The following is a 25,779-nucleotide window of genomic DNA, read 5'->3' on the forward strand; positions in this document are numbered from 1 at the left end:
AACGGCAGAAAGGTGTCAGAGTGGAGGCCTCCCTCCCCGGCCCCCTCCTACCCCCCAGAGCGGCCTCGTCCTGTCTGGGGTCAGATAAGCCACCTAAGCGGGGTGGGGGGTAGATACTCCCACCGCACCAAGGCCTCCCCTTCCACAGTTGGCTCTTTTATCACTTTCCCTTCAGTTCACCCAGCGGGGACAACACGCAGACACCCGGTGGTGGCTGCAGGGCCCCCGGCAGCCAGCGGTGATAATGCAGGGAAAGGCGCCCCAACCTCAGCTACGCGGGCGCCCACAGGGCTTCTCCCCACCCCTACACGTGCCCCAGCGCCCTGGAGACCGCGCCTGGGAGCTACGAGCGAGCACCTTCCCTCGCAGAGATGGATCAGATTAGCCCCCTGGGGCGGTGGCACCTGCCCGTCCCCTCCCCTCCTGTCTTCTCCCACCCCCGCCTGCCCCCTGCTCTGGGCCCCCTGCACCTCCCTCCTGGGGCCCACGCGCCGCCCCTCTCCCTCGCTTGAGCTCTGAGCTCAGAAGGAACCTGCCCGCAAACCTGGCTCCCAGCCCCGCCCAGGGAGCGCGCGTCCCTGAGCCCAAGGGCCCCAGCGACAGCAGGGACTGACTGCAGCCGGCAGTGCGGGGGTCCAGCCGGGGCGAGCCGGTCCCCCTTGCTGCACCTCCGCCTCGCACGGTCGCCGGCAGCCAGCTGAAAACAGCGCAGCCGCGTGGTGCCACCTGCTGGTCTCTGGGAAGGAGGAGGATGGGACGGTTGTTGCGGCTCTGGGACTGCCCCTGGCCCCGAGGGTTGAGAAGCATCTTGGTGCCGGGCCCTCAGCCGCCAGCTTCGAGGCTGCTGGGAGCAGCAGCTGCTAAGGAGAAGCCTGGGTCAGAGTTCTGCCCACCCGCGCCCATCTCCATCTTTTCCCCAAACCTCGAGTCCCCTGCTTTTTAAGGAATCTGTGCTCCCTAAACTGGCTCCTTACCCTTCTGAGAAGCATTGACAGTATTCCAGGGGTGGCCAGCACCCTGAAAACCACAGCAAAGCGGGCAGAGTTAAAATTTACGACTAAAAATGACAGCATCAGGCATGCACGCGGGAAGGAACAGAACAACCAGCTCCAGGGGTTCCCATCACCCAGGGAGGCCACCAACGCCCCAACCAGGAGCCATAGCAGCAAATTTATGAAAAAAATGTTTTATTCCAAAACACTGTTTACACAAATGTGTGGTCTTTGTACAAAGTACAAAAAAACCCCTCTTCTCATCCCCACCTCCCTTCAGAGAAGTTTAAACCTTGGGCTCCCAATCTTCCATGGTCAGCTGCCCCTGACTGCGAGTCCTACAGCCTCAGAGGGAGGAGCGTGTGGGGTTGGGAGCAAGGCCTCGCCAGAACACAGCCAGTTACGCAACAGCGCGAGGCCTGCTCCAGGCCCCACCTCCAGCGGAGTCAAACCAGATCAGCTTTTACCCCTCACTCCAGATTCCACAGGCACGCAGCACATGGCTGATTTGCAGCTTGTCTTTCACTGCAGTTTTGTTTTTGTTTTTTCCAGGAGGCAAGAGGACCAACCCTCCAAGTCCCGGGGCCCCTGTCCACCCACCATATCCTAGACCCAATCTTTTCTACCTCTTTGTCGACAAGGTTACAAACAGAGAGGCAAGCAAAGAAGGCTGGGGCCCAACGGAGGGGAGAGAATATATACCCCGGGGAACGTGGGCAACAGCATCATAGACTTGAATGAAGCCCAAGGCCAAGCAGCCAAGCAAGGACTAATTCAGAGCAGCTCAGAAACCCTCACTCAAACTGGCGGCCCCGCTGTGCTAAGGACATGGCCAGGCCCAGACGCGCTCTCATAGGGTTCACAGAGAGTCTGGAGTCCACGTTCACTAAAGTATAAAATACTACTCGAAAATGAACCCCAGCCTCCCTTCTGAGAGATGAATCGGTTACATCAACACATGAGGACAGATGCATTTACATATACCCACACACTCTCTCTTTCTCTCTCTCTGTCTCTCTGTCTCGCTCTCTTAGGAGGGCAAAGCTTCTCACTCCGGAGTGAAACTTCAGCTTACAGACGTTACCTGTCTCCCCTCCCCTTCTGAATCATCTCATTCAAATAGCTGCTGAACAGATGAGGGGCACAGGAGGAATAGGTCTGGCTGCATTGAGTGCCTGCAGTGACAGAGGCTCGGTCTCCACCACGACAGAGACAGACTCGGCGCACTCTTGGATGCCATGATCTGAAAAGAGGCCACCGCTGCTGCAGCCACATCCCAGGACTGCACAGGGGAGGCAGGCGTAGCTCATGCACAAGGACACACACACACACACACACACAAGCACATGCATGCCTGCAAAGGTGTCAGTGTACACAGCCTTACTAAACTCACAACACGACCGCTTCACATTGCATATTGTTTCCAAAGAGAAGCGTGGGATTCATTCATGAGAGGGAGCCTCTGGCAGAGGTGAAAAGACCGGCAGGGGGCGAGAGGCGGGAGTCAAGACTGTCCATTGGTCGGCGTAAGAGTTCCTCCACGTGCCTGGCCACATCCATGGTCTCATCCAGGTCGAATTCTCCATCCTGATCGAGTACATGGTCAGGGCTGGTAAAGACAGGGGGATGTCAGAGGGAGCTGGCATGTCTCACAGCCTCAAGCTCCCTGGGGACAGCCTCCAGCCTGCTCTCCACTCAAACCCGTCTCATGAGAACAGGACCAGTTCTGGCTGGATGCCCCCACCCCACCCCAAGCTGGGTAGCAGTCAGCCCACTGGCTTCTGCAGACCCCCACTCTATTCGCATCTCTTGCTAACTCACTGAATAATCTTAGGGAATTCATTTCCCCTCTCCGTGTCCTCATCTTAAAACCAGGTGGCTGACACAGTGGGCTCTGCCCACCTGCAATGATGCTCAGCTGCAATGGTAGGCACCGCCCTGTTCACTGAGCACTTAGAACAGCTGAATCTTTTCACTGAGCACCTAGAACAGCTGAGCCTATTGAGCACATGACTCCAATTTTTACAGCCAACTGGAGAGTGGGTATTGACCCCGTTTTATAGACGAGAAAACCAAGGCCATATCAGGAAGCTTGCTCTGGGCCACCTGGCTGGGAGGTGGTGGAGTCCGGATTGGAACCTGGGATCTTCAGTGGTCCCACTGGAAGGTGGTACCTCCCAGACATCCAGCCCTGGCTATCCACAGTGAGGAAGGGAATTAATTATCTACCTTGTTCCCACCAGACTCAAGAACCACCACCCCATTCATAGCTACCCTGTATCAAGCCCTTCCAAGCCCCTCCCTGTGGAAATGCTTCACCCACACTGTCTCAGTTTAATGCTCATCCCATTCTCATGAGGCAAGCATTCTTGCCTCCGTTTTACACATAAGGAAACTTGAGCATCAGAGAGGCTCAATTATTTTCCCAAGATCACACAGTTAGTACTAGAGTGAGGACTCGACCCTGCTATGTCTAGCTTCAAAATGCTCTGTTTTCCTGGCTGATCTCACTCCTCCTGGACTTGGGCCTAACCAGAGCTCTGGATCCTTTGCCCGCCAGCCCTCCAGGAGTCCAGCCTGGGGCCAAGTCCCCAGTTCTTCCCCTGCGGACCCCATGAGAACACCACCTACTTCTGTGGGTACATGTTATAGGGAGCCTGGGGGCACACAGCTGGGGAGGGGGCCTGGTCCATGTACGTGGCGCTGCTGCCCCCAGCATCTGCAGATGCGTTCACAAACCTGCAGAAGGAAGAGAACAGAGCTTCAGCCACCAGGGAGGCCAGGGCAGCTGACTTGGGGAGGGGACCGAGGGGCATGTTTGTCTTTCTCGGGGTGTAGACGGACAAAGTGCCCCACTCGGCCCTGGGGCTCCAGCTACAGGAGTGGGGACTCCCTCCCCAGGGCTGAGACAGGTTCCCTGGGGGAGCGGAAAGCTGGGCCCAGGATCAGGACAGGAGGCAGGGTCTGGGGGAGGAGGAAAGAGGCAGAAGGAGAGCCACAGCCACCTGGACACTTACTCAGGGACCACTTGCTTGATCTGTGGTTTCACATATCCATCAACAGCTTTAGCTGCCAAGGGAAGAACAGTGGTGAGAACCAAAGTCTCTGGGAACTCCCAAGTGGGGTGGAAGCCCACGCCCCATGCAGTCTCCCTCCTGCTCACATCACCTTGTGTTCTCAGCTGGGATGAGATTTCCCAAGGACCCCCAATAAACACCAGCTGATGAATCCTGCCTGAGGGTCACTGAGACCCCTGGCTTGAATCCCATTCCTTCTGGTTCTTTTTCTGGCCATCTGATTTCCCTCTCCCTGCTCCCACCCCTGTCAAAGAATGAGAATCAACAAGCAAACCCAACCAATGGATTTGGGGCAGCTGGAAGAAGAGAGACTTCTCCCTTTTGCTGCCTGCACTCCACTCGGGGGAAGGTTTGTGAGCAGGGTGTAGAGAGAGCAGCTGGTGAGGTGGTGAGCGGAGCACTATCTGTGGGCTCGAATGATCCCGGCCACTCCCTACAGTGCTGCCACCCCTTCCTCCGAGGGTGCAGAAGTGAGAATCCATGCAGCTTTCACTTTGCAGAGAAGAGAGCTGGGAGGGGTTTCTCGTTCCCTCTCCTCATTTGTGAGCCCTGAAATCCTCTCCACCACCCCATGGGCCAAAACCCACAGGGGACATGGCCCCTAGGCTCCTCCTGGGGAAGTCCCCACGGTGCAGCCCAAGGCTCTGTCTATGGGTTGGGGAAGAGCCCGGGGGAGTCAGCCGGCAGGGTCCTGGGGCAGTACCCACCCAGCACAGGAGTGTAGTACTTGGAGAAGACCTCATCCTTGGGGCGGTCAGGAAACACATAGATGAGATAGCTCAGGTCCCCCAGCCGGTCAGCCAGGGACCTGATGGAGAAATCCCGCGTGGTGAATGGTTTCAGGTTCCACAGGTTGCGTTCCGCTGTGAAAAGAACAGCCTCATTCCCATAATCCACCAGCAGCAGGAGGACCAAGGTTGTGGGGCTTTAGGGCAGGCTTGCAAGAGAAATCTGGGCTTTTATATAGTAGCTTGCACTGCAGCCCCAGCCTGTAGGGAAGAAAGCCGATGCGGGATGTTCTACTCAGCAAACCAGATGAGCAGATACCAACAAGGCTGGGTCGTGGCAGAGAGGGGAGAGCGTGAAACTGCAGGAGGACTCGCCCAGCCGTCCTGAAGTCTATGGGGCTGGGGACTTCAGGTTCTCCAAAATGGAAAACAATAGAAAGAGAATACATTTCCAAGCCACGGCCCTCTCATACTAAGCTTCCCGCTGGGTACCTTCTAAGGACACAGGCCCGATGGAGGGTGGGGTGGCGGGGCAAGGGAACAAGAGACCGGGCCTTGGGGCTGGAGTGTGGGCAAAACGGGCACTCACGGGAGTCAAACTTCCAGGCGATGGTGATGCCCCCGATTTCTGAGTCACTAAAGCGCAACAAGAAGGTCCCATCGGGCTTGTTGATGAGCAGGTCGTGGGCCTGTTGCTTATTCACAAAACCTAGGATGGCCCTGGGTGCACGGAGCATTGAGCGTCACCACTGGGCCACAGCCACAGTCCCTCTGCGCCCGCAGCTGGCCCCTGACCCTGCAGCCCCCGTTCCTTACCCATCATTCCAGTGGGGCTTGTGGTGCTTCTTCAACACCTCCATCACCCCGTCAAACCACTGCCAGAAGGTGTAGTTCCAGCCCGGCAAGTTCTCCTGAGGGCCCAGGAACCCCCGAGTCAGGGCTGGTGCCCCAGGTCACAGGTGGCCCAGGAAAGTCAGGGCCCTCCTGCCCCCACCCAGTCTTCTCCCAGTTCTTCACCCCTGCTTGCCACCACACTCCAGCAGACCATAAAGTGACACAGCCCCCAACTTGTACCCTAGGGACCCAGAGAGGAAACTCACTTCTAAGACACAGGGGTCCAAGACCAGCCCAAGGGTGGGAGTAAGAGGTGTAAAGAATCATCTAGGCTGGAGGGGGCCTCCAAAGTCATTCCTCCAAAGTCATCCCCTCATTTTACAGGTGGGGAAACTGAGGCACAGAGAATGGATGGGTCTTCAAAAATTAGCAAGGAGAGAGGCAGAAAGAGAGCCAGAGCCACAGGCGTGGTGGCTCATGCCTGTAATCCCAGCGCTTTGGGAGGCCGAGGTGGGCGGATCACCTGAGGTCAGGAGTTCGAGACCAGCCTGACCAACATGGTGAAACCCCATCTCTACTAAAAATACAAAAATTAGCCCAGCATGGTGGCAGGCACCTATAATTCCAGCTACTCAGGAGGCTGAGGCACGAGAATCACTTGAACCCGGGAGGCAGAGGTTACAGTAAGCTGAAATCACGCCACTGCACTCCAGCCTGGGTGACAGAATGAGATTCTGTCTCTAAAAAAAAAAAAAAAAAAAAAAAAAAAGAAAATTAGCAAACACATCTAGGCCCAGAACCCAAGGATCCTGACTCCCAGCCCTGGGGCCCTCCATCATCTCGCTCTTGGCTTCACAACTAAGCACAACTCCTATAGCCCCTGCCTGGATTTCTTGAGGCTAGGGGCCCCCATCTCTCCTGGTTGTAGGAGAGTGGTTGGGGGTGGAGAGTGGGGTGCTAGCCCCAGGCAGTAACCTGTCTGTGAGGTGGAGGAGCAACAGACCCCGGTGGGCCCTGGTGGGCGGCTGGCAGCTGGGCCCCTCACCCTGTTGAACTGGGACCAGGACACGGACAGGCCACTGTAGTCCTCCAGGTGGCTGCTGCTGTTGTTGAACAGTTTCTGTGCTAGGAACACGAGGTTCTCCTTGGTCAGGCCCCGGTTGCTCTGCACTTCGGCCTTGAATTTCATGTTGAGCGCCTCACACAGCTGCGGCCACAGCACTTTGTCAGGCACGGCAAATGGCACCCTGCCCTGAGAGGGAGACAAGAGAGGGGAAAAGGTAGATTGAGGGAGTTGGAAATATTCACACACACACAAGATACACAGACACCTAGAGACAGAGGAGACTGAGACAGATCCAGAAAGGTGACACAAATGCAAGGGCAGGAAATGCGGCGGCTTTTATATACTAGCTTGCACTTTTTTTCCCAGCCTGCAGGGAAGAAAACCGATGCAGGGGGTGGGGGCATGCAGGGACAGAGATGCAGACCAGGAAACAGAAAACAGAGAGCAAGGACCCAAGCCATCTGCCAAAGGAGGATCCCAGACCAGGATCCAAAGACCAAGCTCACAGTCCTCACAGACCCCAGTCCAGGAACCTGGAACCCAGAGTGCCAAGGCCATGGCGGAAGGCAGGCGCCCAGCACCCCAGCCCTTCTGGCCTCACCTCACCTCTGGGCTGGCCCTAGGGTGAGGAAGGACCACTCAGCAGGGGCCCAAGGGGTGGGGCTGACCCCAGGTGAGTCCTAGGGCCTGGGGGTGCTGGGGTAGGGCTCCCACGGGGACTCACCGGCTCAGCAAAGGCGTTGTCCCACAGCACGGTAGCCGTGGCATTGTGGTCCTGGCTGCCGTGGACGATGACAACCACAGGTAGGGACAGAGTCTACAGGAGTCAAAGGAACCCAAGTTGATGGGGCGTGACCACCACGTGCCCTCTGCTTAGGCAACATGCCCAATCTGCTTTATTTTTTTTTATGCATTTTTTTTTTGATATGGAGTTTCACTCTTGTTGCCCAGGCTGGAGTGCAATGGTGCAATCTCGGCTCACCACAACCTCTGCCTCCCGGGTTCAAGCGATTCTCCTGCCTCAGCTTCCCAAGTAGCTGGGATTACAGGCATGTGTCACCACACCTGGCTAATTTTGTATTCTTAGTAGAGACGGGGTTTCTCCATGTTGGTCAGGTTGATCTCGAACCCCTGACCTCAGGTGATCCACCCTCCTTGGCCTCCCAAAGTGCTGGGATTACAGGCAAGACCCACCACGCATGGCCGCAATCTGCTTTATTTTCTTCGAGACAGGGTCTCGCTCGGTCGCCCAGACTGGAGGGCAGTGGTGCAATCACAGCTCACTGCAGCCTTGACCTCCTGGGCTCAAGTGATCCTCCTGCCTCAACCTCCAGAATAGCTGGGACTACAGGTGCGGGCCACCATGCCCGACTTTTTTCTTTTTTTTGTAGATACGGGTTCTCACTATGCTGCCCAGGCTAGTCTTGAACTCCTGGACTCAAGCAGTCCTCCCTCTTCTGCCTCCCAAAATGCTGGAATTACAGGTGAGAGCCACCATACCTGGTCCCAACCCACTTTCCTCACCCACAGTTCCAAACACAAGCCCCTCCCAGCAAAATGTAGGCACAAGCAAACAAACAAAAACTACAACCGACTTCTTCTTAGCCCATTGCCTAAATTGTCTGGGTTAGTCCCAGATTATAACCTATCAAACAGGGACCCACAGAGTCAAAGCAGGCTGTCCGATGGCATTGCTGCCAGGAGTCCTGAGGCAGGCCCCTCCACCTCTTGGGTGACCTGGAGCAGTGGGGGCAGGAGGGCTGGGGGTCTCACCTTCACCTGGAACACAAGCTCATTGCTGCCAACACTGAACTGAGACTCAAACAGGACTGTGAACTTCTCCTCTGTCACGGACTCTGCACCCCGCCGGTCAGCACGCTTGATCCTCTTCAGTGACTGCAGGGTGGGAGGTGACAGGGGAACAGGGAGATGGCGGCTGCTTACAAGGACTCAGCTCTGGGCAGACCTGCCCTCCGAGGGTGGGCCCCGTCCTCACCATGTTCCTGAAGTGGGCACTGAGGGTGCCCGTGGCTTGGTGGTACTCCATCACGCAGCAGTTGTTCAGGATCTCACCACTGCACTCGCTGCAAAGGAGAGGGGGGTCCCAGCTCCACACGGGCCCCAGGCCAGGAGCATGGTCCTGTCCACACCTCGGGCTGGGGTCTTCGCTCAGGTCAGCCCTGCCAGCAGCCCCTGCCCCGCATCCCCTAAGAGTGTTTCTTGGCGTCTTTCTGGGTTACTGACTTCTCCATCAACCTCATGCCCAGCACCCAAGGCAAGGTCTCCAGTGGTGAGGTCTGGATCTATCATTAGAAATTCCTCGATACCAAGATTGATGTGAGGGCTTTGGGGACTTCCAATAGCTTCTAATGCACTTAAGATAAAAATCACAACCACAGTCTCTGAGGATCCCTATGGTCAACACCTACCCACCCCCCTGGCCTCACTGGATTCCTCTCCCCTCACTCAGGACATGCAAGCCCCGTTGGCCCTAGCTGTCTGCTGAACATGCCAGGCTTGGACATTGGCCCTTGCTCTTCCTGTCACCCCAAACACTCTTAGCCTTCTCCTCCTTCAGGTCTCAGCCCAGATAGCTCCCCAGAAAGGCCTTCCTGGACCACTTATCTGGAGAAGCTTACCAAGCTGACCTTTCCTCACCCCCGCCTTAAACACATCTCCAACGCTAGCAGATTGCTCTTTTTTCTTTTTTTTTTGAGACAGAGCTTTGCTCTTTTTGCCCAGGCTGGAGTGCAATGGTGCAATCTCAGCTCACCACAACCTCCACCTCCCAGGTTCAAGTGATTCCACTGCCTTAGCCTCCCAAGTAGCTGGGACTACAGGCGCACGCAACCATACCTGGCTAATTTTTGTATTTTTAGTAGAGATTGGGTTTTGCCATGTTACCCAGGCTGGTTTCGAACTCCTGATCTCAAACGATCCTTCCACCTCAGCCTCCCAAAGTGCTGGGATTACAGGTGTGAGCCACTGTGCCCAGCCTAGATTGCTCTGTCTTAACTTCTTTTCCAGTGTCTATCACTGGTTGGCCCTGCCTGATCTTTTAAAGTGTATTATCATCAGTCTCCCCAGCTGCAATGCAAGCTCAAAGGCAGTGAGAAGGTCATTTGTCTTCATCTTCACCCCAGATCACATGGTAGGAAATCAGTAAACTTTTTTTTTTGAAACAGAGTCTTGCTTTTGTTGCCCAGGCTGGAGTGCAATGGCACAGTCTCGGCTCACTGCAACCTCCACCTCCTGGGTTTGAGCAATTCTCCTGCCTCAGCCTCCCGAGTAGCTGGGATTACAGGCTTCCACCACCATGCCCGGCTAATTTTTGTATTTTTAGTAGAGACGGGGTTTCACCATGTTGGCCAGGCTGGTCTCGAACTCCTGACCTCATGATCTGCCCGCTTGGGCCTCCCAAAGTGCTGGAATTACAGGTGTGAGCCTCTGCGCCTGGCCTTTTTTTTTTTTTTTTTAAACAGAGTCTTGCTCTGTCATAGGCTGGAGTGCAGTGGCACAATCTTGGCTCACTGCCACGTCCACCTCCCGGGTTCAAGTGATTTTCTTGCCTCAGAGTAGTTGGTAGTTAGGACTAGAGGTCCAAGTACGTTACCAAGCCTGGCTAATTTTTGTATTTTTAGTAGAGACAGGGTTTCACCATGGTGGCCAGGCTGGTCTCGAACTCCTGGCCTCAAGTGATCTGCCTGCCTCTACCTCCCAAAGTGCTGGGATTACAGGCGTGAGCCACCTCGCCCAGCCTCAGTAAACATTTTTAATTGGATGACAAGGGATGGGGCCATGTCTTCCACATCACTCATTCACTCATTTATTCATCCCCTGCATACGCTGTGGGTGGCCTGCCCTGACACTGGACACTACCTCTCCACTCTCTGCTACACACAATGTCTCTGTACTCTTCCCTCAGGATGTGGCACATGGGCTCTGCCTGAAAGTCCTCCCTCTCTGCTACTTCCCTCCCTATCACTAGCTACCTCCAATTCCACCAGGAGCCTAAGACTGTCATTTCTTTACTCCTGCATGAAGACCCCCTTTCTCGGTGCCCTACACATCCCCCTGCCACATGGCTACACCATCAGGCATTTCCCAGCATCTGCTGCCTGCTCTGCTGCTCAAGGGGCTGGGCGAGGAGACAGCCCAGTTCTGTTGGGATCACAGTTTTGTCCTCAGTGCGTAGCACAGGTTCTAGAACACGGCTGCAACACCATACTTTGTGTGATTTTTTTGGAGACAGGGTCTCACCCTGTTGCCCAGGGTAGAGTGCCATGGCACAATCATACCTCACTGTAGTATCAAATTCCTAGGCTCAAACGATCCTACCACCTCAGCTTCCCGAGTAGCTGGGACTACAGGTGCGTGCACCACCATGCCCAGCTAATTTTAAAACTTTTTGTAGCGATGAGGGTCTCCCTATATTGTCCAACTCAAACTTTTGGGCTCAAGTGATCCTCCGACCGTGGCCTCTCAAAGTGCTGGGATTACAGGGGTAAGCCACGGCATCTAGCCTAGCACCATGCTTGTTGCAGGGACAGGGAAGGCATCTGAGTAGGAGGAAGGCAGTGTACCATCTGTCCCAGATTTAATGATGGTTTGACATGATTGTTTGAATTTACAATGGTGTGAAGCAATACACTTTCAGGAGAAAGTGGTGTGATAGTCTCTTACAATGCTGGGCAGTGGCAGTGAGCCTCAGCTCTCCGGCAGCCACACCATCCCCAGGGTAAAGAACGGATACTCGGCTGGGTGTGGTGGCTCACGCCTATCAACTCAGCACTTTGGGAGGCTGAGGTGGGAAGACTGCATGAGTCCAGGAGTTCGAGACCAGCCTGGGCAACACGGTGAACTAGGGGACAAGACATAGCTGGATGCAAGGACAAAGAGGGGGGTGCAGGTCCCCCACTCCTAAGCTTGGGCAGGGGAAGGGAGAGGCACAATTACTTGCGGGTGTTCTCATTTTTGAGCAGAGACTTGGCCTGCTGCTCACTGATGATGGTGGCCTTCACCTGGGGGGGATTCATGTGCACGTTCAGCTTCCCGCCCACCAGCAGGCGTACGGTGGCTGCAAACTTGGTCTGGGTCTTCAGGACCTGAGGAGGCTGCTTCTCAATGATGAATGTGCTGCATGGGACACAGGGACAGACACACGATGAGGGGTTGGCGCAGGGGAAAGGGCTCTCAGTCCCTCTGTGGTGGGGGTGGGGCTGCCTCCCGTGGGGCTCAGGAGGTGATGAGCTCGGGCACAACCTCTGTTCCCGGGGAAGCTGTGAGAGTCCAGGGAGAGGATGGAGAGGGGAGTGAGATAACACAGCAGCTGGCATGGGCTGCGGCCCAGGGTATCTCTTGCAGTGTCCACAGGAGAAACTGGGCAAGGGCGGCACCTAGCAGCCACAGCAACTGGAGATGGAGTTGGGAGGGATGAGAGGCAGGAAGTGGATCTGCTGGTCTGGAAGGCACCTGCAGCTCCCCCCACGCAGGCAGGAGCTGCCCCAAGCTCCTGGGCATGGCAAACAGGCAGCAGTCACCTGGTCACCAGGGCTGAGATAATGTCCGTGATGGTGGCGTTGACCTCGGCCAGCATCTCCTCCACTGGGCCGGGGATGGGCAGCTGCTGGCAGAGGTGCTCAGCCCTGCGGATCTGCTGCCGGTTCTGCCAGATGATCTCGGCCAACTTCTCACACCTGCACGAGAGCCCCAAGGCCAACAGGAGGACAATGGCTTCTCCTCACAGATGCCAGGCCCCAAGACACAGCTCCCGTTCCCCCAGGAAGGCTCTGTGCTTTCGCCTCACTTCCCACCCATGGGAAGGGCAGAGCTCCCTGCCTCCCAGAATTAGAGACGTACACAGGAGGGGCGACCCTGACTAGGCCCAAACAGCCCAAGCATCACCCCACACACCCGAACCCTGTCCCACCCCCAGGACAGCAGCCCCCTTCCTGGGGGAGGTGCACAGGATGGGGGCCAAAGTCTGATTGAGGAACCAGGCTCCCTGGAGAAACAAGAGCTGTCCCAGGATGGAGGGGGCCTGCTGCAGGAGCCAGCACAGGACGCAGAAGCAGCCGGGGTCCCCACCAGCCCCTCCTGCCCTGCCCGCTGGCCGCCCCACACCATTACCAGGACTGTAGCACGTCCAGGCTGCCCTCGGGGGGCCCGCCATTCCCGGCCAGCTGCTGCCGCCGCTTCCACTGGATCAGCTCGTCATCCAGGATGATGGTCTGCTGCTTCCGCAGCAGCTGCAGGGTCTTCTGGTGCTTCTCGGCCAGCTCCTGAGGGAAGGGAGGAGAGCAGCCCCTTCTGGGCTCCCAGAGAACACCGCAGGGCCTCGCTGGGAAATGGCAGGGCAGGGCCCAGGCCGTTCCCTCTCCCCAAGCTGCTCTGCCTCACAAGGCCCCCAGGAAAAAAGGCCTCCTGCCCTCCCAGGTTCTGCTCTCATGCTGGTCCCAGCCCTCCCTCGGGTCCCCAGAGACTGACTTCATGGCACCCACGCCCAGGAGAGGCCCAGGACCCCACTCACCACGCGGTACTGCTGCAGTGTCTGTGCCTCACGCTGCAACCAGGCCTCCAGAGACACCTGCTTCTGCTGGAGGGCCGTCTCCCGGCTCAGACGCTCCTGGGGGCTCAGCTGGGCCAGCTGGGCAAACTGAGCTAGAGGAGAGAAGAGGAAACCATGACCATCACCTCCCAGTGTCCAACAGGAGGCCCAGAGAAGCCCACTCACCTGTTCTGGAGCGAGACCCTCCCAGGCTCAGACACTGCATCAAGAGCAAGTCGGGGTTCCTGACAGCCAGGGGGGCCAAGATGAATGGGTGCCCCAGGAGGCGCCTCTGGGTCCCGCTCGCCAGCCTCCTGACTCTGAGCCGTCCCCTCTGGGGGCACACGGGTGCTGGGGCAGCTGGGGAGGAGGCCTGCCTGTCTCCTGCCCGCCTGCCTCACAGGGCTGCCAGCCCTCTTCTCGCGGCCCGGCATGGGTCCAGGCTGTCTGGGGTACAAGTGTGCCCATGCTCTTGACTGCAGGTGAACCTGGGCAAATCGCTTTCCTTTCCTGTGCCTTGGCTTCCCCACGTGTAAAACGGGAGATTCTCAGCACCTGCCTCAGTGGGGTGCATTAAGATTAAATACATGAGGACATGGAAGATGCCAGAAAGCTGCCTGACATGGGTGAGCTCTGTGTGAGGTTCGTCCTTCTTGGTTAACGGGGAACAGGACAGAGAGAAGAGGTGACAGAGACAAGCAGCTGCTCGGCCCCATCCCTCCCGCAGCAAGGCCTCCTCAGGGAACCCCAGCCCCGGCAGCTCTGTCTCGTCCCTGAGCACAGCAGTCCCTCCTCAGGGGAGCATGAGATTCTTGAGAGGCTGGAAGGGGCCCAGCATGTTTGTCCAGGTGGGCTCACTGTGAGCCCAGCCGACCAACCAGGGGAGACAGACAGACAGACAGACTGCAGAGGGAGAGCGTGTCCAGGGCCACTGGGGATGCAGAGCCACCAAGATTCTCTCAGGAAAGGGAGGCCGAAGGGAGGCGGCTTCCCTCCACACCATCTGTGAGGAGTCTCATTGATGGCGGGACAGGGAATAAGTCAGGCCTCACTAGCTTTTAAAAAGTATCCATCATGGGGCTGGGCGCAGTGGCTCACGCCTGTAATCCCAGCACTTTGGGAGACTGAGGCGGGCAGATCACGAGGTCAGGTGATCGAGACCATCCTGGCTAGAGACCATCCTGGCTAACACGGTGAAACCCCATCTCTACTAAAAACACAAAAAATTAGCCGGGCATGGTGGCAGGTGCCTGTAGTTCCAGCTACTAGGGAGGCTGAGGCAGGAGAATGGCGTGAACCCAGAAGGTGGAGCTTGCAGTGAGCCGAGATTGGGCCACTGCACTCCAGCCTAGGCGACAGAGCTAGACTCTGTCTAAAAAAAAAAAAAAAGTATCCATCATGTGCCAGGCTCGGTGGCTTACGCCTGTAATCCCAGCACTTTGGGAGGCTGAGACAGGCAGATCACTTGAGGTTAAGAGTTCGAGACCAGCCTGGCCAACATGGCGAGACCCTGTCTCTACTAAAAATACAAAAATTAGCTGGGCATGGTGGCGCATGCCTGTAATCCCAGCTACTTAGGAGGCTGAGGCAGGAGAATTGCTTGAATCCGGGGTTAAAGGTTGCAGTGAGCCGAGAGCACCACTGCACTCCAGCCAAGGCAACAGAGCAAGACTCCATCTCAAAAAAAAAAAAAGTATCCATTATGAAATACGTAAGACATAGGGGATGTGGAACACAAGGGCGCCTGTGTATCAATAACCCAGCCTAAGAAAGTAAACATGTCCACAGTTACAACCACCACCACAGGCCCACCCCACCCTCCCAGCAACAGCCCATCTCCACCACACTGGGACTATTAATCCCTTCCCGTCACCTTCTCAACAGCCCAGCGTCCTTGCTTGAGCTGAGTCAGAAGATGCGCGCACCAGCATGTCTCAGTCGGGCTCCTAGCTGGCCCCTGAGGGCCATGTCACTCTGACCCCAGCCCTGACCCATGGGATGCACAAGCTGGGACAGACAAAAGCAACTCTATGTAGCCAGGAACAGCCCAGAGCTAGAACTCAGAAATATGGCTCCAATCTCACTGCAGGTATCGAGCAGGAAGAGGATCATCCAGGCACGGACAGATCCGAGGTGTCTGCACGGCTACCTCGGGAATCCTGCCCAGCCACAGGGAGGGTGGTGGTGATCCCAACACCTGGGCCCAGCCTTCCTATGCAAGGGACCCACTTAGGGCTCTCCTGGAAATTTGCAGAAGCCTTTGGGAAGGAGGCCAGGGAGACGGGAAGCAATTTCCCTACTCCACTGGAGGCAGCTGAGCCTTCCCTGGCAAAAGCAGATCAATAGTCTGTGTTTCTGCTGAGTGAACTTGACAAATGGGACTGAGAAGACACTGCATGATAGATCCAAACCCAACCTGAATCCAAACCTAATCCGCCACCATGCACAGGAAACAGAAAAGCTAGGCACGGGATCAGAAACACTGTCGACAGTCTAAGGACTTGGGTAGGAATAACCGCCCAAAATCTTCCGTTTCCATTCTCAGAAGGAGCTGCCCTTCTTCTAGGGCCAGTCTGGGATAGATTCAGATGAGGGGAAATTCTCTTAGAATTATCCTGTCAGTATTGGCTGGGCGCAGTGGCTCACGCCTATAATCCTAGCACTTTGGGGGGCCGAGGCAGGCAGATCACTCGAGGCCAGAGGTTGCAACCAGCCTGGACAACACGGCAAAACCCTGTATCTACTAAAACTACAAAAAAAAAAAAAAAAAAAAAAATTAGCCAGGCATGGTGGTGCATGTCTGTAGTCCCAGCTACTGAGGAGGCTGAGGCGTGAGAATAGTTTGAACCTGAGAGGCAGAGGTCGCAGTGAGATGAGATCGTGCCACTGCACTCCAGCCCGGGCAATAATAAACAAACAAACAAACAAACAAACAAACATTTAGAATTATCCTGCAAGTATTTACATAATAGCTGCAATATTCAGGCATTGTGCTGGTCTCAGTGTACACAAAGCACTGACAGTGCAGGGTTAGGAAGAGAGCTTAAATAGCTACAATAGAATTCTAAAAAAATTAGCTGGGCTTGGTGGCCTGCACCTGTAGTCCCAGCTATGCAGGAGACTGAGGCACAAGAATTTCTCGAAGCTGGGAAGCAGAGGCTGCAGTGAGCCGAAATCATGCCACTGTGCTCCAGCCTGGGCGACAGAGCAAGATTGTCTCAAAAAAAAGAAAAGAAAAAGAAAGAAAAGAAAAGAAGAAAGGTCTAAAATCAATGACCTAAGGTCTACCTTAAGAAATCAGATTAAAAAGAGGAAAGGAAAAAGCAGTTTGACACCCCTTGTTCTCACTAAGATGGGGTGTTACATTTCTGGGGTCAGTCTGGAATGGGACATATTAATAGATGGGCCATGTCCCATGACTCCTCAAATTGTACCTGGGGTTAGTTCCTTTCAAGCTAATTTGATTTTTTAATTTCCCCACATCTTTATCATGGGAGCCATTGGCGAACTACAGACCTAGGATACAGGAGAACTTTCTACTGTCACCCCTTCCCCCAGGCCCACATCCTATCCGTGAGGCTCAAGAAGGCCCACTTTGGAAGTTCCACCTCTCCCAGCCTGGTTCAACCAGAAGACTTCCAATCCAAGTCCTCCCTCTGGTTAGGGAGCACTGTTCATATTTACCTATTTGTGTCGATATTTACAGAATATATACCATTAAGGAGAGAATACTGATTAATAAAGTACAGGAGTTTTATGATATATCTCTAGTTGAGATCCAGTTCTGTAACTTACAGGTAACCTAGGCCAAGTTACTTGTTCTCTTTGAACCTCACTTTTACCATCTGCAAAAGGGGGGATAACACAACTGTTCACTTCATAGGCTTGTTGAGAGGGTTGAATTAAATAATGTGTGCCAAGTGTGACCCACGGCAGGGGCTCAATCACCGGGAGCCATTGCTTCTACCAGGCTTTGGGCAAAGTGCTGAGGAGATGGACACTGACCCAGCTCTACCCTCTAGGAGTCCATAGAATGTTCCTCACTCCCACCCTCCAGATGCACACTGTGCCTCCACCGCGCCTCACCTTGGATCCTCAGGCTCTCCTGGTACTGGATGATGAAGTACTCCTGAGTCTGCTGCAGCTTCTTCAGCTCATTCTCCGTGTCCTGCGTGACCAGTCGCAGCTCCTCAAACGTCTGGTTGATCTGAAGGTGCTTCTGGGACATGGCGTCAACCAGGATCCCAGCCGGAGAGCTGCACTGGAGACAGATGGAATGGAAATAACTCGGGGAAGAGAGGATGGGAGAAGACCACAGGCATTAGGAAACACCAATACTACAGACCCCAAACCCCAAACCCCAAACTAGGGTAAGAAGGGAAACTAGGGCAAGAAGGGAGGATCATTTGCATCAGAAGGAGTCATTTGCCAGAATTGGGATAGAAAAGGGAAAGAGAAAGGAGAAACAGGTGACCTGGCAGATAACGGCAGATAGTGACACCTTCAAAGTCCAAATGTCTATGTCAGAGCTGCCCTCCACTAGAGTATTCCAAACAGGGTCCATCTAATTTCCTCCCAGGGACTAGAACTCAACACGTCCCAGGTGTCACCTGGGTTTTCCCACTAATGATGACCCCTCGCTCTACACTTATTTGCTGACTCAATACCATGGACTGCAGTAGATCCTAGGGACATAGGGAGGAACAGGGCTGTGTGAACACACACCATCTCACTTAAGACCCCCTTGTGACTGAAGGAAGAGGGAAGAGGCCGAAACTCTCACAGGCATCCTGGAGACCCCGAAATGAAGTTAGAGGGGAGGCATCAACAAGCTCCCCTTGGATCCAGCCATTCCTTCAGCACATTCAGGAGAATCGCTTGAACCCAGGAGGGGGATGTTGCAGTGAGCCGAGATTGCGCCACTGCACTCTAGCCTTGGCAACACAGCGAGACTCCGTTTCAAAAAAAAAAATAGAGAGAGAGAGGGTAGAAACCAGGTCACAAAGGGAGGGAGCACATGGCTGAAGAGGAACAAGTCCTCAGAGCCTTTCCAATGAACTGTTCTCAGAATAAAATCCAAACCCCTTCCCATGGTGTCTGCTGGCCATAGCCCTGCCTACCTCCAACCCCAGCTCGCTGGGAATGTGTGCCTTCTGTTTCTGTTCCTTGAACACACAGGCATGTTCCTGCCCTGGGGCCCTTGCACTTATTGTTCCAACAGTCTGGAACATTCTGGCATCAGATCCTCCTGAGGCAAAGCACTTTAACTGGTACCATTGCAGAGGGGTCATCTCTGACGAGCCAATTCACGGTAGTCCTATCTAAAAGTGTGTTGTTCTTGTATTTGCTTACATGTTTCTGTCTGTCTCCCTGCACAAGGATGTGAGGTTCCCAAGGGCTAGGACCTTGCCTTTCCTGTGAACTACAGAATCCCCAAGCCCTAGAACGCCAGGGGTGTTCACGAACAGTTTTATGGTTGGAGGAAGGAATGAGCTCCCAGACCATGACAGCACCAGCACCATGGACATGGATTTGTCAATGAGGCTGAAGTCATTTTTAGGTTTGCAGATAGCTCTGTGACGGCAACAAGTCAGGGACACAGGGGCTGTGCTGGAAGACCCTTTGTGACCTGGTTTCTAACCCCTATTTTTTTTTTTTTTTAATACAGAGTCTCGCTCTGTTGCCCAGGCTGGAGTGAAGTGGTGCAATCTCAGCTCACTGCAACATCCCCCTCCTGGGTTCAAGCGATTCTCCTGCCTCAGCCTCCCGAGTAGCTAGGATTACAGGCGCCCGCCACCACGCCTAGCTAATTTTTGTATTTTTTAGTAGAGACTGGGTTTCACCATGTTGGCCAGGCTGGTCTCGAACTTCTGACGTCAGGTGATCCGCCCACCTTGGCCTCCCAAAGTGCTGGGATTACAGATGTGAGCCACCACGCCTGGCCCTCTCTATCTATTTTTATCCATGGCAACTCCCCACTTGGTTCCTTCTCCCCAGTTACACTGACCACTTACAAGTCTTCCAATGTGATAAGAAGATTCATGCCCTCCTGCTCTCACAGCTGCTGTCTTTTCATTAGAAAATTCATCCCTCCTCTCCTGCCTTTCTCCACTGTAGTTCAGACATGCCTGTCCACAGGACGCTCCCCTGCCAGCCTGCCCCAATCTGAGTTGGGTGCTTTTTCCACCTAGGCCCCCTTAGCACTCAGCTCATCTCTAGAGAATCCATCACTGCCAGAATTCCTTCCAGGCAAGAACCAGGCCTTTATGTGTTTCTCTGATGATAGCCCAGCATCGGACACACAGTAAGACCTCAATAAATGTCTACTGAGTAAATCCTGAAATCCATGTCCACAACAATAAATACATAGTAGGCCGGGCGTGGTGGCTCATGCCTGTAATCCCAGCACTTCGGGAGGCCGAGGCAGGTGGATCACTTGAAGTCAGGAATTTGAGACCAGCCTGGCCAACCGGGTGAAACCCTGTCTCTACTAAAAACACAAAAATTAGCCGGGCATGGTGGTGGGCCCCTGTAATCCTAGCTACTTGGGAGGCTGAGGCATGAGAATCTCTTGAACCCAAGGGGTGGAGGTTGCAGTGAGCCGAGATCACGCCACTGCACTCCAGCCTAGATGATAGAGTGAGACTCAGTCTCAAAAATAAATAAATAAATAAACAAATAAAGAAAGAAATAATAAATATGACCTGTGCTCCGGTCACTGTTCTAAGATTTCTGTTACGTCATGTTGTGAAATTCATTTTGCTCTATTGCAGATAGTACAGCACTGTGCCATTGTCCATGTAGATGCCCAGAGCCTTTATTATTTCAGAACTGGGGAGATGTGTCCCTGTTACTCCTCCCTGGGCCTCACTTCTCTGAGCCTGCCTGTGTTAGTTCTTCTGACACAGATAGGTATGATTGCTATCTCCATTTTACAAGAGTAGGAACAGGCCGGGCACGGCGGCTCACGCCTGTAATCCCAACACTTTGGGAGGCCGAGGCGGGTGGATCATGAGGTCAGGAGTTCAAGACCAGCCTGGCCAACATAGTGAAACCCCGTCTCTACTAAAAATACAAAAAAAATTAGCCGGGCATGGTGGTGGGCACCTGTAATCCCAGCTACTCGGGAGGCTGAGGCAAGAGAATTGCTTGAACCTGGGAGGCAGAGGTTGCAGTGAGCAGAGATCACGCCACTGCACTGCAGCCTGGGTGACAGAGCAAGAATCCGTCTCAAAAAAAAAAAAAAAGAAAAAAGAAAAAAGAAAACAGGAACAGAGGCTCAGAGAGATTAAGCAACTTGCTCAAGTCACACAGCTAGTAAGTGGTAGAGCCAGGGACTGGATCCAGGGGGTCACTCCACCCTGGCGTGCAATGCTGCCACCTCTTACACTTGCCCACGTCCCTCATCTTCTTGGTGCTCTCCTTGTGCTGCTGTTTTATATAAACACAGTTGTTTCTGGAGAGAAAGGCATATGGAGGGACTTCTCAACACTCCTCCCCATCCCCAAGGGACACTCACATTGTTGGCTTCTCGGACCAGCCTCTGTTCATTGTACAGAATGTGCCGGATGCAGCGGACCAGCTCCATGGGGCAGCGGTCATATGTTTTCTGAAAGAATCCAACAGTAGCCTCCAGTGCCATCCTCTGCTCCAGCCATGCCAGCCCCATGCTATGCCCAGCCCTTCCTCTCCTTCAGCCTCTGCCTCAGCTTTTCCCAGGGAGCCTCAGGAACTATCCCCAGACACCTCTATATCTCTGTTCCTCATCCTCATCTTCCCCTCCAAGATCTTCATATCTGGTTTGGAGCAAATTAAAAACCCACAGTTTATGAGGCACTTTCTCTTTTTTTTTTTTCTTTTTGAGATGGAGTTTTGCTCTTGTTGCCTAGGCTAAAGGTGCAATGGTGTGATCTCAGCTCACTGCAACCTCCACCTCCTGGGTTCAAGCGATTCTCCTTCCTCAGCCTCCCGAGTAGTTGGGATTACAGGCATGTGCCATCACGCCCGGCTAATTTTGTATTTTTAGTAGAGGCGGGGTTTCTCCACGTTGGTCAGGCTGGTCTCGAACTCCCGACCTCAGGTGATCCACCCACCTCGGCCTCCCAAAGTGCTGTGATTACAGGTGTGAGCCATCACACCCAGTCTTATGAAGCACTTCCAATCTACCGTATCTTTTGACTGTAACACAGGGGTCCCAAACCCCCGGGCCATGGACTGGTACAGGTCGGTGGTCGGTTAGGAACTGGACCACACAGCAGGAGGTGAGCGGCGGTGAGCAAGTGAGTGACGCTTCATCTGTATTTACAGCTGCTGCCTATTGCTCGCATTACAGCCTGAACTCTGCTTCCTGTCAGATCAGCAATGGCACTGGATTCCCATAGGAATGCTAACCCTATTGTGAACTGCACATGCGAGGGATCTAGGTTATGCACTTCTTAAGAGAATCTAATGCCTGATGATCTGTCACTGTCTCCCACCACCCCCAGATGGGACTGTCTAGTTGCAGGAAAACAAGCTCAGGGCTCCCACTGATCCCACATTGTGGTGAGTTCTATAATTATTTCATTGCATAGTACAATGTAATAACAATAGAAATAAAGTGCACAATAAATGTGATGCTCTTGAATCATCCAGAAACCACCTCCCTGCCCAATCCCGGTCCGTGGAAAAATTGTCTTCCATGAAACTGGTCCCTGGTGCCAAAAAGTGGTGGGGGACCAAAGCACTAACAGCATGGAAGCTCTAGGACATAAGCAGAAACTATGATCCCCATTTCACAGATGAGAAAACTGATGCTCAGACATTATGTACTCGTCCAGACGCAACCAAGTGAGAGAGCAGATGACTCCAGACTCAGGGCATCTGACGCCAAGGTCAAGGTACTTCCCACCATCCTGCCCCTGGCCTCCTATATTGCTTCCCCTCAGGCTTCTCCTGTTTTCCCCCTCTTCTGGGATGGACTTGTATTTCCCTGGCACCCTGCTGTCTGTATTGAAGGGCTCTCTAGGAAACATAAGTGAGTTCCAATAAGTGCTTGACTGTCATCACTACCCACACCCCTTTCCTGCTTCCACAAAAACTCCCTCTCTTCCTCCATACCCACTCCCCTCAAGTAAAGAAGCTACATCTTATTTCTAAACCCTCAATTCAAAGCCCTTGTGTCCAGCTCTTGTCTCTGGGATGGCTCCTCTCTCACCTTTAAAAGACCCCAAGAGGGAGGTCTGGTGGCCTCATTTCTAGAGTCTGCTGGTCTTCCCTTCTCCAACATAGGAATCCTGACTCAGTCTCCCTCCATCCCTTCTGCTGCTTCCATAAGGCCAGTTCACCCATCTCTCTCTGTTGGCAACAAACACCTCCCACCCTTGCTTTGCAATATGCTAAAGAAATCCGACAGGTCGAATTTAGAAAGAGGGGGTGGGGGAAATCGAAGAAAAGTTCCCAATAAGTTCGTGGTCACATGGTGAGTCAGTGGCCAGGCCAGGAAAAAACCCAGGGGTTCTGATGCTGGAACAAGATGATGCTTCCTCCCCGTAGGTGGCCCAGAGCCTACACCCACCTGGAGCTGCGTGGCGTAGTGCCCCAGCTTGATCTTCAGTAAAAACCCATCTTCCCCCACCTGGTGCTCCGCCTTCTTCTGCAGCTCCTGCACCAGGCCCTCCAGGAGCTGGGTGGCTTGGGCTCTGTCCTGGGGATTGTCCAAGTCAATGGCATCCCTTGGGGCGGGGCAGGAGAGAAAAACCTACTGTGGCACCTCCTTGGGCAAGGAGGTCAGGGACCCGGAATAAAGTGGAAACCCCAGGCTCATGACCGAGGGCACTCCAGGGCCCACAAGACTTGTTCCCAGCAGCTCCACAGACATCCGAGTCTAAAAACATTCTCTGTCCTCCCAGGCTTCCCCTTTCCCAGGGACACCACCCCTTCCGCACAGAGAACGACAGGCAGGACCAGAGTCACACCAAACCACCATGAGTAAAACTAGAGGCCAAAGGGCCTGGATGGTAGGGACCCTCTGAGGAGGGGCAGGGCAGGACGTGCCTACCATGGCTGGCTCTCAATCCACTGGGCCAAGTAGTGCCGGACCTCGATGGGGAAGTGCTGGCCGTACAGCACCTGCATCTGGCGCAGCGCGTCTCCCTGCAGCTGCTGGGCCTGGATCCAGCCCGCCATGGCCGTTCACCTAGGGCGAGCCGAGCGCTGAAGCACTCTCCTCTGCAGAGGCCAAGGAACCGGGCCTGCCCCTGGCCTTGCCATGCCTACCTATCCCTGGACCGCGGCCAGGCCAGGCCCCTCCCCTCCCACAGATAGCTTTCCTGTGCGGGAACAGAGATGGTGAGGAGTGGAGGGCCGCCCATCCCCTCCAACAAGGAACCCGCTGAAGGGGAGGGGAAGGTGCTCTGCAGAGGCAGGTGCCCTCCCCGTCTTCCTCTCCCCTTGCCCCACCGGAGCTTCCCTAGTGAGGGGGACGGCCAGAAACTGAAAGAGAAACTTGACGGCGGGAGGCCCACAGGCCCCCTGGACAGGGCTGCAAGGATCCCCCAGCCCACCTCGGGCCCGGTTTCTGGGAAGGGGAGATATTCCAACCCGAAGTTAGGCCAGCGCCACGACGGCTCCCACTCGACGGCTAGGGCTTTTCGGGCACGTGGCTGGGGCTGTTCAGGAGATAGGGCTGAGGACTTGGGCGCTCCCCTCTTCGGCTGCTCCCCCATCTGTGCACTACTGTCTCCCCGGGTCCAGCCCGACAGTGCTCCCTCTCCGAGGCGTGCCAGGACGGCGCCCTCCCTGGCCTCTGCCTTTCATCCCCGACCCCTGTCCCCACGTCCCCCCGTCCCTCGTCTGCGCTGGGCCAACTCCCTCGCAGTGCCGGGGACTGATCCCCGCGCTGCGCCCGGCCGTCGAGCTCCGGGTGCCGGAGGTGCCGGGGCGGCAGTAGAGTGTCCCCTCTCGGCGCGCCGCCGAGGACGCGTCACCGGGTCACCCACCTGGTGGGGCCGCACCGTCCGGCAGCCGGGCCGGCTCTGCGCCCCGCGGCTCTCGCTCCCGGCCGGGGTTCCTGGCGGCGGCGGCAGCGGCGGCTGTTACTACAGGAAGGAGCGGAGAGCAGCGATTTCCTCCTCAAAGGTCAGCTGCCTGCGATAGACCATACACAGCGCGTGAGCCCGCGCCAGCACCCCTCCCAGCCCCGCTTGCTCCCTCCCTGCCTCCGCCCTCAGTCGCCGGCTCCCCTGCAAGTGCGCAACAGCGGCGGCCGTTCCTGGCGGGCGGCAAGGCGGGGCGGCGCCGGGCGTGGGGGCTGCCCCGACGGCGGGGTCCCCCGGGAGTCCCAGCAGGCCCTCGGCGGCGGCTCCGAGGGAGCGTCCCGGAACCGGGGCGGGTCAGAATAGCCGGGGGAATGTGGTTGTCGGGCGTTGCCGGGAAATCCCGGGCTCTGGAAATCCCAAACCTGGGCCTCAGTTTTCTCATCCGCAAAAAGGGAGGAGGGAAAAGTGGACCAATTGGCGACGCCTTCCAGCTCTGGCGCGTGTCATCTTTTGAGCCCCTAGATTAAAAAATAAATGTGTGGGGTGTGTGTGTGCACGCGCGTGTGTGCGCATGTGTGTCTTGGGGGCCACAGGTTTTGTGACCTCAGAGACAAAACTGTAGGGAGGGGAAGAACTGGGGATTCTAGTGAAGCCAAGATCACCCCCACCACCGCAGCACCTCCCTCCTTCTTTTACTCCGGCCATCTAAACTCAACCCTGACGGAGGAACTGGAAAGAATCTTGGCAGTCATGTGTTTCAGCCCTCCCCCCTCCACAATTTTGCAGGTAAGAAATGGAAGTCCTGAGAGGGAAAGGGGCTTGCCCGGGGCCACCCAGGGCCACACAGTGGGCACGTGGCCTCACCAGCCGACTGTGATCCATAAACTAGCCAGCGCCCCCGTTCACCCAGCCTAGTTACTTATGAGGCTGGTTCTACCTTCAGAAAAGTCCAGGGAGGGACCGTCTTGAGTCCTCCTAACTTCGAAACTCTCTACAGGCCTTGCCACAGCCGTGAACATCCTGTCTAGAGCCTCAGTCCCCCTCTCCAAGAGGCCCCTTCCCACGAGGCCCAAGGGGTTTGGTAAGGTCGGGCTGGACGCCTTCCATCCCCTTTGCCCAGCTTCCCTCTCCTCTGGGCCTCCCCTCTGCCTGGCAGCGGGTTGGCAGCACCAGAGGAGGGGCCAGCCCAGCTGCCCACTCACAGCACAGCTGGGCCAAGACTGCATGTTCTGTTGGTGGGGGGGGTGCATTCTCATCTGCCTCCCTCCCCAGCTGCTTCTCAGAGCTGCCCTTTTCTCTCCATTTCCACTCTCCTTTCTTGCCCCTTACTACCTCTCCCAGTTTCATTCTTTTAACTTCAGAGGAAAAAAAAAAAAAAGAACTTCAAAGCTGCAGAAGCCAAAATGTCTGCGTTCTCCCCACCTTCTCTGTGTGGTCACAGTGTCTTAGTTGGCAGGATCACGAGGAAAGGAATTGAAAACTCTAAGGGGGTGCATGGAGGATGTAGGGAAGCCTTG

The 25,779-nt window shown here is 55.2% G+C and overlaps 2 protein-coding genes across 6 annotated transcripts in view; one reads left to right on the forward strand and one right to left on the reverse strand.

Moving 5' to 3' along the window:
* Positions 1 to 1,170: 1,170 nt before the first annotated feature.
* On the reverse strand, positions 1,171 to 24,507 carry STAT5A (signal transducer and activator of transcription 5A). 4 transcript variants are annotated; one of them, XM_024350293.3, is made up of 19 exons: positions 24,224 to 24,507; positions 23,284 to 23,421; positions 22,801 to 22,957; positions 20,764 to 20,853; positions 17,331 to 17,505; positions 13,227 to 13,357; positions 12,827 to 12,978; positions 12,238 to 12,393; positions 11,654 to 11,833; positions 8,694 to 8,781; positions 8,471 to 8,593; positions 7,422 to 7,514; positions 6,677 to 6,883; positions 5,614 to 5,708; positions 5,387 to 5,517; positions 4,777 to 4,932; positions 4,010 to 4,061; positions 3,624 to 3,731; positions 1,171 to 2,601 (listed from the first exon to the last, which is right to left on the reverse strand). In XM_024350293.3, the coding sequence occupies exons 2-19, from the start codon at positions 23,409 to 23,411 to the stop codon at positions 2,439 to 2,441; spliced, it is 2,385 nt and encodes a 794-aa protein (XP_024206061.1). In that variant the 5' UTR covers positions 23,412 to 23,421; positions 24,224 to 24,507; the 3' UTR covers positions 1,171 to 2,438. The 4 variants fall into 4 exon arrangements, with proteins under 4 accessions (XP_024206061.1, XP_024206062.1, XP_024206063.1 ...); XM_024350294.3 differs by lacking the exon at positions 20,764 to 20,853 and having other exon boundaries at positions 24,224 to 24,362; XM_024350295.3 differs by lacking the exons at positions 3,624 to 3,731; positions 4,010 to 4,061 and having other exon boundaries at positions 24,224 to 24,476.
* A 194-nt stretch (positions 24,508 to 24,701) lies between these two features.
* STAT5B (signal transducer and activator of transcription 5B) overlaps positions 24,702 to 25,779 on the forward strand; it is an 88,169-nt gene continuing 87,091 nt past the window's right edge. Inside the window, exon 1 of one of the 2 annotated variants that reach the window (XM_024350299.3) lies at positions 24,702 to 25,048. The gene's annotated coding sequence lies outside the window, so the exon portion shown is untranslated. The remainder of the gene's footprint in view (positions 25,049 to 25,779) is intronic. The other variant, XM_024350300.3, reaches the window with a different exon arrangement.

The sequence above is a fragment of the Pan troglodytes genome, chromosome 19 (assembly GCF_028858775.2).
Source record: "Pan troglodytes isolate AG18354 chromosome 19, NHGRI_mPanTro3-v2.0_pri, whole genome shotgun sequence".
Classification (NCBI taxonomy): domain Eukaryota; kingdom Metazoa; phylum Chordata; class Mammalia; order Primates; family Hominidae; genus Pan; species Pan troglodytes.

Bases quoted from the DNA above. Each gene is read 5' to 3' on its own strand.
- STAT5A (XM_024350293.3), bottom strand. From the start codon at position 23,411: ATGGCGGGCTGGATCCAGGCCCAGCAGCTGCAGGGAGACGCGCTGCGC. The intron at 11,834-12,237 runs GTGACTGCTGCC...TGTCCCATGCAG, and splicing joins ATCTCAGCCCTGGTGACCAG to CACATTCATCATTGAGAAGC. The intron at 5,518-5,613 runs GTAAGGAACGGG...CCGTGCACCCAG, and splicing joins AAGCCCCACTGGAATGATGG to GGCCATCCTAGGTTTTGTGA.